This window comes from Schistocerca piceifrons, chromosome 3 (assembly GCF_021461385.2).
Source record: "Schistocerca piceifrons isolate TAMUIC-IGC-003096 chromosome 3, iqSchPice1.1, whole genome shotgun sequence".
Lineage (NCBI taxonomy): Eukaryota > Metazoa > Arthropoda > Insecta > Orthoptera > Acrididae > Schistocerca > Schistocerca piceifrons.
In genome coordinates this window covers 433,620,043-433,635,313 of record NC_060140.1, presented here as the reverse complement: position 1 = coordinate 433,635,313, position 15,271 = coordinate 433,620,043, and the positions used below count along the sequence as shown (strand labels likewise).

Sequence of the window (15,271 nt, the reverse complement as noted above, 5' to 3'; positions counted from 1 at the left end):
TGATGTTAGGTTTGTGGGGTGCTCAACTGCGTGGTTATCAGTGCCCGTACAAATTACCAATCTTTGCACACTCCAATCTCGCCTCTTTTATGAATGATGATGAAATGACGATAACACAAATACCCAGTCCCCAGTCGGAGAATATCCCCAACCCGGCCGTGATCCACAGGCAGCAACGCTAGCCACTAGACCATGAACTGCGGACAGATAGACACAATCTGATTGGTGGGTCATGTAGAGCATGTAAAATACTGCCGAAAGACTATATCAAAATCAATTTTGCCCACAAGTGGACAATATACGTTTTGACTGGTTGCTCTCCAATTGTTTAGATAAGTTATTTCATTAGTCAGTTGAACAGGAGGGCATGCCATATCTGTTATGACCACTTCTAGCAATTCAGTTTTTAAGTTGTGGACAGTTTTGCTTTTTACTTGAATCTTCCACACCAGTGTCATTTATCCATTAAATATAAATTATGTGACTGATGTTTTAGTGGTCATAACATTAAGAAGGCTTCAACTGAAAAACTGCCTACTTTTGTTGGCAACAGTGGTACAGCTGATCTCCAATTCAACACAGACTTTATAATTAATAGACATAACATCTCCATGCAGACTTACTTTAGAACTAATAGAACTGTCTTTTATATATAAGGGGCATTCAAAAAGAAACAAGCCGGAGGTATAATTACAGAAACCAGTACCTGTCTGTTAGAAGTATTGACCCTGGCTGTTGAGACACTTGTCCCACTGTGACACAAGGCAGTGAATGGCTGTCTCATAAAATTCCCAAGGCTGTGATGTTAACTAGTTTCGCACATACAGCTGGACGCCGTTGTCTGTGGTGAATTGTTTGCCCCTCAGAGCCTTTTTAAGGGGACCAAAAATGGTCCCCTTCTGATTCATTTCCTGCAGCACGGGACAACAGTGAATGCCCAGCATTACTCGCAAACATTGACCACCCTTTGCCAAGCAATAAAATCAAAACGACCAGGCAATCTCACCCGTCGAGTTATTCTGCTCCATGACAATGCAAAGCCTCATATGGCCAACACAGTCGTGGCACTCTTGCAGAAATTCAAATGGGAGGTTCTCGGCCACCCTCCATACAGTCTGGACCTCTCTCCCTGTGATTACGTCATTTTTGGTCCCCTTAAAAAAGCTCTAAAGGGGAAATGATTCACGTCAGATGATGATGTCCAGCTGTACGTGCTGAATTGGTTAACATTGCAGGCCCAGAAATTTCATGAGAGAGTCATTCACTGCCTTGTGTCACAATGGGATGAGTGTCTCAACAGCCAGGGTCAGCACTTCTAACATACAGGTACTGGTTTCTGTAATTATGCCTCCAGCTCATTTCTTTTTGAATGCCCCTTATAATTAATGCAATTAAGAAATGAGAATGGTCCCAAAACAGAACTATGCTACATTATAGTATTTGTTTCATATCTGTGCTCACCACTTGTGATTTTAAGAATGAAAACTGTTACAATTTTAACATTCACACTTGGAAGCTTTTATAAGATCAACTTACCAAGCTGAAATGGTTTGCATATACCTATGATGCAGATAGTGCTACTGTTGGTGCATCCACAATGAAGGGCTGTTGGTGCATCCACAATGAAGGGGTATCTGTGAAGAGGGTAGACAAACATGTGGTTACCAAAGAGGACAGCAGCATTTTCAGTAGGTGCAGGTGCACCAGTCCAGATGATGGACTGTTCTAGCTTGTGACATTAGCCAACATGTTCTTGCTATGTGGGTACTGTGAATGGTTGAAAAGAAGGGAAACTATAACCATTATATTTCCTGAGGATATGCAGCTATACTGTATGGTTTAATAGTGATGGCATTCTCCTGGGTAAGATATTCTGGAGATGAAATAGCCTCCCAATGGATTCCAGACAGGGACTACTCACAAGGAAGTTGTCAAAGAAAACTAATGGTCTGCAGGTCATAATATGAAATGTTAGGTCCCTTAATTGAGTAGATAGGGAAGTCAGAGAATTTAAAAAGGACAGTGGGTAGTTTGTAGTTGGATATAGTGAGTATTACTGAAGTGCAGTGGCGGGAGTAACAGGACTTTTGATCAGGTCAGTACAGGATTATAAACACAAAATCAAATTAGGGGTAAAGCAGGAGCAGCTCTTAAAATGGAAAGAGAATAGGGATGCTGGTGCAGGGCTATGAACGGCATAGTGAATGCGTTAGACCAGTTGAGATTGACAAGGAGCAAACACCCACCACAATATTTCAGCTTTATATGCCTACTAGCTCTGCAGATAATGAAGAGATTGAAAGAATTTCTGATGAGAAAAAAGAAATTATTCATGGAATTAAGAGAGATGAAAATTTTATTTTGATGGAGGACTGGAACTTGATAGTAGAAAAAGGAAGAGAGGGAAAAATAGAAGGAGAACATGGACTGGGGGGAGGAACTAAAAGGGAAGCCACCTGGTAGAATTTTACAATGAGCACAATTTTGTCATTGCTAGTATCTGGTTTATAAATCATAAAAGAAGGCTGTATATGGAAACAAGACCTGGGGAAACTGCAAGGTATCAAATAGTTTAAATAATGGTAAGAGAGAGAGATTTTTAAGTCAGATTGTAAGCTGCAAAACATTTCCAGTGGTAGATGTGGAGTCTGACAGTAAATTACTGATTATGAACAGAAGATTTAAACTGATGAAATTGCAGGAATGTAGAAATTGAAGGAGATGGAACTTTGACAAATTGAACCAAGAAGAGGGTGCTGAGAGTTTGCAAGTAAGGATTAGACAATGACTTATGAAATAGGGGTAAACAGCAATTTAGAATGTGAATGGGTAGCCTTGAGAGATGATCTAGAAGGCAGCAGAGGAAGAAATAGGCAAAAAGACAAGGCCAAATAAATCCCATGGACAATGTGTGACGATGATGGTTCAAATGGCTCTGAGCACTATGGTACTTAACATCTGACATCATCAGTGCCCTAGAACTTAGAACTACTTAAACCTAACTAACCTATGGACATCACACACATCCATGCCCGAGGCAGGATTCGAACCTGTGACTGTAGCGGTTGCGCAGTTCCAGACTGAAGCGCCTAGAACCACTCAGCCACACCAGCCGGTGTGACGATGATGAAAGGAGAAAATATAAAAATGTAACAAATGAAGCAGTCAGTAAGGGGTACTGGCAACTAAAAATGACTCTTAACTGCAAGTGGCATCTGGCAAAGCAGCAGTGACTAGGTGGTAGGAAAACTGAAAGTTGGAAGGAATGTATAGAGCTGTTACACAAGGGAAATGAACTTGAAGACAGTATTAGAGAAACAGAAGAGGAAGTAAATGAAGGTGAGGTAGGATGTATAATATTGCTAGAAGATTTTGAGAGGGCTGTGAAAGACCAAATTCTGAACACTTCCATGAAGTAGATGACATTCCTTCAGAATTATTTTGATTCTTGGGAGACCCAGCCATGATTAAAACTTAGCACTTTGTATGCAATATGTAGCAGATAGACAAAATACTGCCAGACTTCAAGAAAAATGTAATAATTTCTTTTCCAAAAAGGGTGGGTGTTAACAGGTGTTAATTACAGAACTATCATTAATATGTCACATTTGGAAAATACTGACACAAAATATTCACAGAAGAATGAAAAACTGGGAGAAGCTGATGTTAGGGAAGATGACTATAGATTCTGGGGAAAAGTAGGAAAATGCGACCCTACAACTCATCTCAGAAGATAGATTGAAGAAAGGCAAACTTACATTAATAGCATTAGTAAACTTAGAGAAATCTTTTGGCAGTGTTGATTGGAATACACACTTTGAAATTCTCAAGATAAAAAAGATATCTAAAACTTGAACAGACTGTAGTTATAAAAACTGAACGGTAGGAAATTATAGTAATTGAGAAGGCGGTGAGATGGGATTGTAGCCTGTCTGTGATGTTATCAGTCCATACATTGTGCAAGCAGTAAATAAAACCAAGGATAAATTTGTAAAGGGAATTAAAGTTCAGGGAGAAGTAAGAAAAACTGTGAGGTTTACCGATGACATTGTTATTCCATCAGACATAGCAAAGGACTTGGAAGATTTTGAATGGAATGTATAGTGTTTTGAAAAGAGGTTATAAGATGAATATCAACTAAAGTCAAACAAGGGTAATGGAATATAGTCAAATTAAATCAGGCAATGGTAATAGAATTAGATTAGGAAATGAGACACTAAAAGTAGTCAATGATTTTGCTATTTAGGCAGCAAAGTAACTAGCATTGGATGGAGTAGAGAGTGAATAAAATGCAGACTAGTAACACCAAGCAAAGAGTTTCTGAAAAAGAGGAAAGTGTTGTCATCAAGTACAAATTTAAGTGTCTGGCAGCTTTTTGTTCTGGTATTGTGTGGTGTGTAGTCTCATATAGAAGGGAAATGTGGATGATATTCAGTTCAGACAACAAGAGAATAGAAGCTTTTGAAATGTGTTGCTGAAGAAGGAAGTTGAAAGTTAGAGGGGTAGATTGAATAACTAATAAAGAGGTACTGAATTGCATTGGGAAAGAAAGAAATTTGTGGTTCAAGTTTACAAGTAGAAGGAATCAGTTGAAAGGACAAACCCTGCGCCAGCAAGAAATCTTTAATATGGTAATGGAAAGAAGTGTGTGGAGTAAAAATTGTTGAGGGAGAAGGCTTGAATATTAAAAAGATGTAGGTTATGCTAGTTACACAGAGGTAAAGGGGCTTATAGAGGATAGACTGGCATAGAGAGCTGCATCAAACCATAACTCGCACTGAAGACCACATCAAAAGCACATTTATCCTTCTTCCATGTATTTGATATAATTTACAACATTTTGAAGAAATTGACCATGATTCTGTGGTTTATTTCTTTTTTAAGATTATTTCTTTTTGTTAAAAAAAAAAGAAACCATTTTTGTTTTAAGAATATGAAAATTGTAAGTATTTCTCGTCAATTGCAGCGATTCTTTCAACAATGGATTGCAAGACCAGTGAATGCTCATTTTTTACCTGAGTGTATTTCACCGGATTGTGATAGAGACAAAACAGCTCAATTACTACAGACATGTGTTGGGAAACTTTATCAGCTTGCCGAATTACTCCAAAAGCAGAATGTGGTAAGTTGTTCTACAAGTTTAATGCATGGCATTTTTAAAAGCAGTGTCTGTTGGTGGCATGAACAGTGTTTGCTAGAGTAAATGCAAGGCATTTATTAGTAGGCTAGGCAAGTACCCGATGTTTATCTGGTGTGTATTTATTTCAGTTCTGTTAGTCCCCCTGCCCCCACTCTGTATCCATCTCCTCCTGCCCCTTTCTCTGTCCATCTGCTGTTTCCCCTTTCTCTGCTATATGCTTACATACATATTTATAATATGCACTTGCTGAGTACCCTTGTTGCCCAGGTATTTATTCAGTCCAATTGTTTGTTAGTCCGTCTCCTCCTCCCCCCCATCTCTGTCCGTCTCCTCCTCCCCCATCTCTGTCCATCCCCTCCTTCCCCCCTCTCTGTCCATCTCCTCTGCCCCCTCTCTCTGCCCACCTCCTCTATCTTCACAACCAGACAGTCTCCTCTGTGCCCATCTTTTTCTCCATCTGCTCCTTCTCCCTCTGTCCATCTCATCGTCTCCTCTCTAATTCCGTCTCCTCCTCCCTTTCTTTTACCATCCCTTCCTTCCCTCTTTCATTGTCCATCTCCTCACCCTCTAATATAACATGGCCAAAATGTTTTTGTGGTAAAGCTTGGGATGTATATCGTTGCTTAACACAAGGAAAACCATCATCAATATACCACATCTTATTATGGATATCCTCCATCAAAAAATAATACAGTTTTGTTGTATGATCTGGGGTGCTGCTTCTTGATGCTGCTGTAGGTTCATCTTGATGTTACTGCATCACCACATGGGAATCATGTAATGGTATAAGCAAGTTTCAGTGCTTCTTGTTCACTGAAAATTTTATTTCACATGCTAGATTTTCAGCGGCGAACGTACAAATTCTGACTACATGCTGTTGATACAAAATTCAGTCCAAGACTGATGTAAGACTGACCTAAGACTGACCTATGGTGGCATACAAATCACCTCTGTTTATATGGTTTTAAACAATTACTTTGATTACTACATATTGAATTTTGAATATTTAACAATTAAAGTTTTTACATACATCTTACCAAATTACATAGAAAATTACATGGAATAACAGTGAATAATTTCATACAAAGCCAGGAAAGAATCTGTTTCTATTAAGGCTATGAATGTTTTATCATTGCAACAATATATTCCATTAATTTGCATATATTACTTTACTAACTTAAAGTAAAATCATTTTCAGGTGAACAGAGCGATTAGTTTTATTGAATGAAAGGCCTAGATTCAATTAACTAAATTTTATATGAGTGAAATTTTACATTTCTATATAGTTGTAATTACAGTTCTATTATGTAATACCAATTAGAACATGAGCATGTTTGATTCTGTGTGAAAAATCATCGTGTCATATTTGTGTTAGGAAAGTGAACAATTTCTGACTTAAAAAACATACAAATAGCTGTCTCTCGATGACTTGAAATATTGGAAATTTAATCGTTAATTACTCCATAGTTACAATAGCAATTTTCTTCCTACCGTGAGCCTGTAGTTTGTATTGTGTGTAAATTATGATGGTACATTAGTTTTTTGTCCAACAAGTTTCCTTCATTCTATATACTGGTGAGGCCTGATGTAAACAGTGTCAAATCAACAAATTAAATTGGTGTAAATTACTAATATTACATATATGCCCTCTTCAGGTGAGTGGAGATGAGCCTGGAACAAGATACAGGATTCCAAAAGGGGTTATGGTAATACAATACCCTCCCCCCCCCCCCCCCCCCAAAAGAGGTTTGACTATCACAGAGAGACAAAGCCCTTCTAAATCTCTGGCTAAAATTAAGAGAATATAATCATGACTAATGAAACAAACAAACAATTTGACAATTAGTGTGTGTGAAAAATATCTACTACCATAATGAAATTATATAAGGCATATGTAATTTTAATGTGAGGTATGTGTTATTGTGTGTATATAGTTTGTCAGCCAACTTTCTCAGACACAAAATGAAATTTCTCTCACTATAGCAGAGAAAAAAACAACGAGAAAAATACAAGCATATAAAATTTCACAATTTTGTCATCTTGGTGCCCTTTTGATGCACTCCATTGAATGTTCTATGAGATTCCTTATTGCTATGTTCAATTGTTCATATATTATTACCTAAGAAATTGTGCCTTACCTCTAAAAAATGTTAATGTGAGTTGGATGTCAAGTTATGGATATAGTAGCACATAATTTTTTAATTTTTATTTATTTATTTTTTAATATGCAGCCGCAATGTGGTCATACTTTATTTTCCCAAACAATAACATACCTCAACTAGAATGCCAGACAGTAGATGCTGTATCAAACTGATTTCAATGTCAAAATTTCAGTAGACCAAAGAAAAGTATCGTCTTCTTAATTTAATGGTCAATGATTATGTCTATATCAGTGTCCTTAAATAAGAGAGAATGTACATCAGTAAACAACAACCCCTCTGTTATCGCAACTACTGTGCCTCTCACCTTCATGAGTTTATCAAATGTAGTAAACAGTTTTTCAGTATAAAGTGTTGTGTTTTATCATACTCCATTTCACATCATATTGTTCCAACTCTTTCCTCATTTATTTCAAATTTGCATCAGCACAAAATCATCATTAGTTTACTCATATATAAATATATCACATAATTGTTAATCTATCTAATCACAGTGTAACTTCTGATTCAGAAGTATGGTGAACTGTTCAATTTAAAGAGTTATTCTGTGTGTATAATACAATGTGACAAAAGAAAATTCAAGCTGATAGCATAAAATCTAACCTACTATACCAGACAAAATGTATATTTGTGTCCATGAATGACGTATCAGATTCCAAAGTTATCCTACATTAAATCATAGAAAAACACTAACTTAAAGTATATACCAGAAAATGCAAAGGAAAATTCCCTCCAGGCTGTTAAGTGAGACTGAAGTAATTCATACGAGGGCAATTCAATAAGTAATGCAACACATTTTTTTTCTGAAACAGGGGTTGTTTTATTCAGCATTGAAATACACCAGGTTATTCCCCAATCTTTTAGCTACACAACACTATTTTTCAACGTAATCTCCATTCAATGCTACGGCCTTACGCCACCTTGAAATGAGGGCCTGTATGCCTGCACGGTACCATTCCACTGGTCGATGTCGGAGCCAACGTCGTACTGCATCAATAACTTCTTCATCATCCGCGTAGTGCCTCCCACGGATTGCATCCTTCATTGGGCCAAACATATAGAAATCCGACGGTGCGAGATCGGGGCTGTAGGGTGCATGAGGAAGAACAGTCCACTGAAGTTTTGTGAGCTCCTCTCGGGTGCGAAGACTTGTGTGAGGTCTTGCGTTGTCATGAAGAAGGAGAAGTTCGTTCAGATTTTTGTGCCTACGAACACGCTAAAGTCGTTTCCTCAATTTCTGAAGAGTAGCACAACACACTTCAGAGTTGATCGTTTGACCATGGGGAAGAACATTGAACAGAATAACCCCTTCAGCGTCCCAGAAGACTGTAACCAAGACTTTTTCTTGGTAGGGGAGTGGGTGTGGCGCCACTCCATTGATTGCCGTTTTGTTTCAGGTTCGAAGTGATGAACCCATGTTTCATCGCCTGTAACAATCTTTGACAAGAAATTGACACCCTCAGCCACATGACGAGCAAGCAATTCTGCACAGATGGTTCTCCTTTGCTCTTTATGGTGTTCGGTTAGACAACGAGGGACCCAGCGGGAACAAACCTTTGAATATCCCAACTGGTGAACAATTGTGACAGCACTACCAACAGAGATGTCAAGTTGAGCACTGAGTTGTTTGATGGTGATCCGTCGATCATCTCGAACGAGTGTGTTCGCACGCTCCGCCATTGCAGGAGTCACAGCTGTGCACGGCCGGCCCGCATGCGGGAGATCAGACAGTCTTGCTTGACCTTGCGGCGATGATGACACACGCTTTGCCCAACGACTCACCGTGCTTTTGTCCACTGCCAGATCACCATAGACATTCTGCAAGCGCCTATGAATATCTGAGATGCCCTGGTTTTCCGCCAAAAGAAACTCGATCACTGCCCGTTGTTTGCAACGCACATCCGTTACAGACGCCATTTTAACAGCTCCGTACAGTGCTGCCACCTGTCGGAAGTCAATGAAACTATACGAGACGAAGCGGGAATGTTTGAAAATATTCCACAAGAAATTTCCGGTTTTTTCAACCAAAATTGGCCGAGAAAAAAAATGTGTTGCATTACTTATTGAACCGCCCTCGTAGAACGGTACAGGGTTCATCCACTCATAGGAAATGCGATTGCAGCAAATGATTCTAGGACCGCAAAACAAGTTATAGTTGAAGGAAGTCCAAAATCATGACATCACAACTGAAAAACAGATCAAATTGATATAGTAAGCAAAACTACATGAAACTAGAATTTGGCATGAGACACCTCAAACCAAATTGAAAATGTTCAAGGCCTACATTTGCGACGATCGGACAGACCTGAAAAATCCAAACCGCCATGTACTAACCAGTAAGAAAGTTCAATATCAAGTAGTTCAAATCTTAAAATCCACAAAAAATAAGTATGCATGAATGTGAATCAATACGATGTGGAACTTCGCAAGTTCCAAACAGACATCGTCTAATACCATTAGACAAGTACAAGTTAGTATTAGGAGCACAGAGGTTCAGTGATACAGTGAAGCATCAACAATGAATACAACTCATGTCAAATATGGGAAAATATTCCAGATAAGTAAAATTATTCATGCTCATACAGTAATAAAACATGGCGAAAAATGTTTTGTGGGTGATGTTTAGTCACTATCTAATTATTTCACACCGAGATGAGTATGTATGTTGGCACTTAAATGACCTAATAGGGAAAGCAATGTAAGTATTCCATAATATCCCAAACAGATAGTTGAGGAAATCAATGACAAAAACCACATCAAAGCACTAAAGAACATATTTGATGAATGCTAACAACCAACATAGGAAACGTGACACAAAGCATATACAAGATAGGAAAGTTGCTACTCACCTTATAGTGGAGATGGTGAGTCACAATAGGCACAACAAAAAGAGTCACACAATTGTAGCTTTCGGCCATTAAGGCCTTTGTCAGCAATAGACACACATACAGACACGCATGCACACACTCACACAAACACAACTTGCACACATGTCTGCAGTCTCAGACAACTGAAACTACACTGCAAGCAATAGCACCAGTGCATGATGGGGCTGGCAACTGGGTGGGGGTAAGGAGGAGGCTGGAGCAGGGAGGGGGAGGGATAGTATGGTGGGTGGCGGACAGTGGAGTGCTGCAGATTAGATGGAGAGAAGGTGAGGAGGGGGGGGGGGGGGGGGGTAAGCAGCAGAAAGGAGAGAAATATAAAGAAATTAAAAGACTGGGTGTGGCAGTGAAATGACAGCTGTGCAGTTCTGGAATGGGAACAGGGAGGGGGCTGAATGGGTGAGGACAGGGACTAACAAAGGATAAGACCAGGAGGGTTAGGAAAGTTCCAACCTGCACAATTTGGAAAAGCTGGTGTTGTTGGGAAGGATCGATATGGCACACTCTGTGAAGCAGTCATTGAGATGAGGGATATCATGTTTGGCAGCACGTTCAGCAACATGGTGGTCCACTTGTTTCTTGGCCACAGATCGCCTGTGGCCATTCATGTGGACAGACAGCTTGTTGGTCGTCAAGCCCACATAGAATGCACCACAGTGGTTGCAGCTTAGCTTGTGAGTCACATGACTGGTTTCACAGGTAGCCCTGCCTTCGATGGGATAGATGATGTTAGTGACCGGACTGGAGTAGGTGGTGGTAGGAGGATGTATGGGACAGGTCTTGCATCTAGGTCTATTACAGGGGTATGAGGCATGGGGTAGAGGATTGGGAGCATGGGTTGTGTACGGATGGACGAGTATGTTGTGTAGGTTCAATGGACAGTGGAATACCACTGTAGGAGGGGCAGGAAGGATAGTGGGCAGGACATTTCTCATTTCAGGGCATGACAAGAGGTAATTGCAACCCTGGCGGAGAATGTAATTCAGTTGCTCCAGTCCTGGATGGCACTGACTTACAAGGGGAATGCTCCTTTGTGGCCAGACTGTGGGACTTTGGGCGGTGGTGGGAGACTTGAAAGATAAGGCATGGGAGATTTGTTTCTGTACAAGGTTGGGAGCATAATTACAGTCAGTGAAAGCTTCAGTGAGACCCTCGATATATTTTGAGAGGCCTGCTCGTCACTGCAGGTGCAACACAGGTTGTACGGAAGGGGCTTCTTGGTGTGGAATGGATGGCAGCTGTCAGAGTGGAGGTATTGCTGGTGGTTAGTAGGTTTGATAAGGACGAAGGTACTGATGTAGCCATCTCTGAGGTTGAGGTCAACATATAGGAAGGTGGCTTGTTGGATTGAGTAGAACTAGGTGAAGCAAATGGGGGAGAAGTTGTTTAGGTTCTGGAGGAATCTGGATAGGGTGTCCTCACCTTCAATCCAGATAGCAAAGATGTCATTAGTGAATCCGAACTAGGTAAGGGGTTTAGGATTCTGGGTTTTTAGGAAGGATTCCTCTAGATGGTCCATGAATAGGTTGGCATAGGATGGTGCGATTTGGATGCCCATAGCCACACCCTGGATTTGTTTGTAGGTAATGCCTTCAAAGGAGAAGTAATTGTGGTTGAGGTTTGGAATCTATAGGGCATCTGGAAAGGTAGTGTTTAATAGCAGTAAGGCCATGGGCATTAGGAATGTTGGTGTACAAGGAGGTAGCATCATTAGTGATGAGAAGAGCACTGTATGGTAAAGGGACAGGAACTGTGGAGAGTCGGTTGAGGAAATGGTTGTTATCTTTTATATAGGAGGGTAGGTTCCTGGTAATAGGTTGAAGGTGTTGGTCTACAAGAGCAGAGATTCTCTCAGTGGGGACACAGTAACCGGCCACAATGGGTCATCCTGGGTGGTTGGGTTTATGGACAGAAGTGTTGGGAGTGATAGGGTTAAGTAGAGAGATTGAATCTGGGGAAAGGTTCTGGGATTGGCCTAAGGATTTGAGTAGTGACTGGAGATCCTGCTGGATTACTGGAATGGGGTCAGTGTGGCAAGATTTGTAGGTGGAAGTATCTGAAAGCTGACGGAGTCCTTCCCCCAGGTAATCCATGCGGTTCAAAACAACGGTGGTGGTGCCTTTGTCTGCAGGTAGGATCATAAGATCAAGATCAGTTTTTAGATGGTGGACTGTGGTTCTTTCTGAAGATGTAAGGTTAGTTTGCATGTTGAGGGATTTGGGGAATGATGATGAGGCAAGGTTTGAGGTTAAGAAATTCAGGGAAGTTAAAGGGGGTGGTTTGGGAGCAGTTGGGGTGGATCACGGTTGGATAGAGGAGTGAACTGAGTTAGGCAAGGTTCAGTATTGGTCTTTGGTTGAGGCTGATTGGTTGGGTTGGTGGCGAAAAAGTGTTTCCACTATAGGGACTGGGTGAAGGAGAGAAAGCCTTTAACAGGTCCTTCCTGATTTAATTAGGGAGTGGGGAAAAATGAGAGGGCTTTGGAAAGGACTGATATTTCTGTGGGACTAAGGCTTCTGGAGGAAAGGTTCATGACGGTGTTGCAGGTCTGTTTAGGTTCTGGGTTCTATGTGGTGGTGGGAGGGAGTTTAGGAGGGTGGGGTAAGTGTAGATCTGTGAGACAGGGTTTGTCAGCTATGAGGGGACGTGGGAGAGGTTTGGAGGTTGTTGTAGTGGTGGTGGACAGTGGTACTCCGAGGCAGGAGTAGGAAGTGAGCAGGATGGAGAGCTTTTTGAGGTGGTGTTGTGCATGTTGCTCAAGTTCCTGCAGGGCAAGAGTTTCAATGTGTGTTATGGGTTCCAGGAATTTGGGATTACATAGTAGGAGAATTCTCACCAAACGAGTTAGTCAAATCATCTGTACTAAGATTAAATTTATTTTCTGCTTTACTAGTATCATCACTCATTTCCATCAGCATTAAGTCCCAAAATGCTTCACAATAGTCAACTCTGTTTCTCTGGTAATTATTGTGTCTATTGTGGAGTCTGCGACCTGAATTTCGCCTTCCTCTCCTACCTCTAGCATGATTTCTGTAACTGTTCTTCACCTCAAACTGACAAGCTCGCAACGAGGTGCTTACCTGTTTTCCTGATTATTATTTTCGTAGTATCTGTTACCATTTCTCCTTTGATTACCTCCACCCTGCTCATTCCTATTATTGTTATTACTCTAATTCTGATAGTTGTTACCAAAATTTTATTTCTTCTATTACCATCATATCTGTTGTTATTGTTCCTGTTGTTATTCTGGTGATGTTGGGATGACCCACATTCTGAAAATTGTTCTCCCAAGGACGATCTAATTTATCTATGTATTTCGAAAATTCCTCAATAGTGTCATATGGTCCATGAACAAGTCTCCACTGAACAGGGTCAGGTAAATGCCACTTCAGCACATCAGTTCGGATTAATTCATCAAGTGGTTTATCTATGTGTGCTAAAGTACTAAGCTGCTTTTATTAAAATTATTGCTTTCTCTTATCTCCTTTGTGAAATCTACTTCCATTCAAAAATTCTGATTTTATTTGCACGTGCTTACTTTACGACCAAAACTTGTTTAAAAATAATTTTTCAGACTCTGCAAATTCATTTTTGGGTTAACATGCTGGTTAGCCCAAGATAAAGCTTCTCCATCTAAAAATCATTTACAGAATTCCCTTTCATATATTCTGGCATGCCCAGTGCAAAGCTGTCCTTGCACCAGTACAAGTAATCGACAGGGTGTAGTTCAAAATCACCCCAAGAAATTTTTGTAATAACATTATTGCGATTTTTTGAAACATGTTATTACCGCTGTATATACTACTAAATATTAGTCTCTAGGTTTACAACTTTAGAGTTGACTGTTTGTAGATTATTTGATACTTCATTCACTTTGCTGTTTACTGAAAAAATTGCTCTGAAACGAGTGTGGAATTTATTTTTAGTTTCTTGTCAGTGAAATTATTTTTGGTTTCAGTATAAGTTTGTATGTTATGCAACTCTGATTTTTGTGTGTCGAGTTCATCAATGACAATGTTTTCTGTTCTTTTTCTCGTTCGTCAAGTACGTCAACACGTTTGTTAACTAGTTGTGATTCAGTAACAGCAAAGTTCTTAAAACAATCCACTTCAGATTCTGCATTGTCTTCTCTTTCATTTCTACTGTTTATTTGTCTATTTACCTTATTAAGATCTTCCCTAATTGCCTCTAGTTTCCGGTCTCTTTTTCTAAAATCATTTTTGGTGTCCTCTCTATTTTTTTTTATTTTGCTCCAACAGTTTACTTTCTAGTAACAGAGAAAATTTTTCCAGTATGTCTTCTGATTGTTGAAATCCATGGAAAGGTGAAATTATACACACATCAAAAAAGTTTTGTATCACCCCGTTTCCCAGAACTCTTGAAGATAGACGTTGACTGTGAATATTGTATCACAGACACAGTTCCTTTGACTGTTCAGAGATGCCACTAAACCAGCCCAAAGATTTAAACAACCATGCATGAGTAGCACCAATTAGACAGAGGGGGTCCGACAGCCAATCAGTTCCAGTCATTCCACCAGGAAGGACATAGATGGCTCATGGCTCATGGCTCATGTCGTCTGTAGTTCAGCCATGCCTTGATGGTCAGTACCACGGTTCGATCGCATCCACATTGTTGCTTTGTCTTAGGAAGGGCTCTCAACAAGGGAAGTGTCCAGGCATCTCGGAGTGAACCAAAACAATTTTGTTTGGAGATGGAGCAGATACAAAGAGACAGGAACTGTCAATGACATGCCTCGCTCAGGCCACCCAAGAGCTACTACTGCAGTGGATGACTGCTACCTATGGATTATGGCTTGGAGAAACTCTTGACAGCAATGCCACAATGTTGAATAATGCTTTTCGTGCAGCCACAGGACGTCGTGTTACGACTCAAACTGTGCGCAATAGGCTGCATGATGAGCAACTTCACTCTTGATGCCCATTGTGAGGTCCATCTTTGCAACCACCACACCATGCAATATGGTACAGATGGGCCCAACAATATGTCGAATGGACTGCTCAGGATTGGCATCATGTTCTCTTCACTGATGAGTGTCGCATATTCCTGCAACCAGACAATCGCCG

The 15,271-nt window shown here is 40.3% G+C and overlaps 1 protein-coding gene across 1 annotated transcript in view; it reads left to right on the top strand.

Annotated features, from left to right (window-relative positions):
* The window catches only part of LOC124788724 (testis-expressed protein 47-like), a 188,136-nt gene that overhangs the window by 90,945 nt on the left and 81,920 nt on the right, over window positions 1-15,271 (top strand). Inside the window, exon 3 of the mRNA XM_047256004.1 lies at window positions 4,967-5,122. Within this exon, the coding sequence (XP_047111960.1) occupies window positions 4,967-5,122 (156 nt within the window). The remainder of the gene's footprint in view (window positions 1-4,966; window positions 5,123-15,271) is intronic.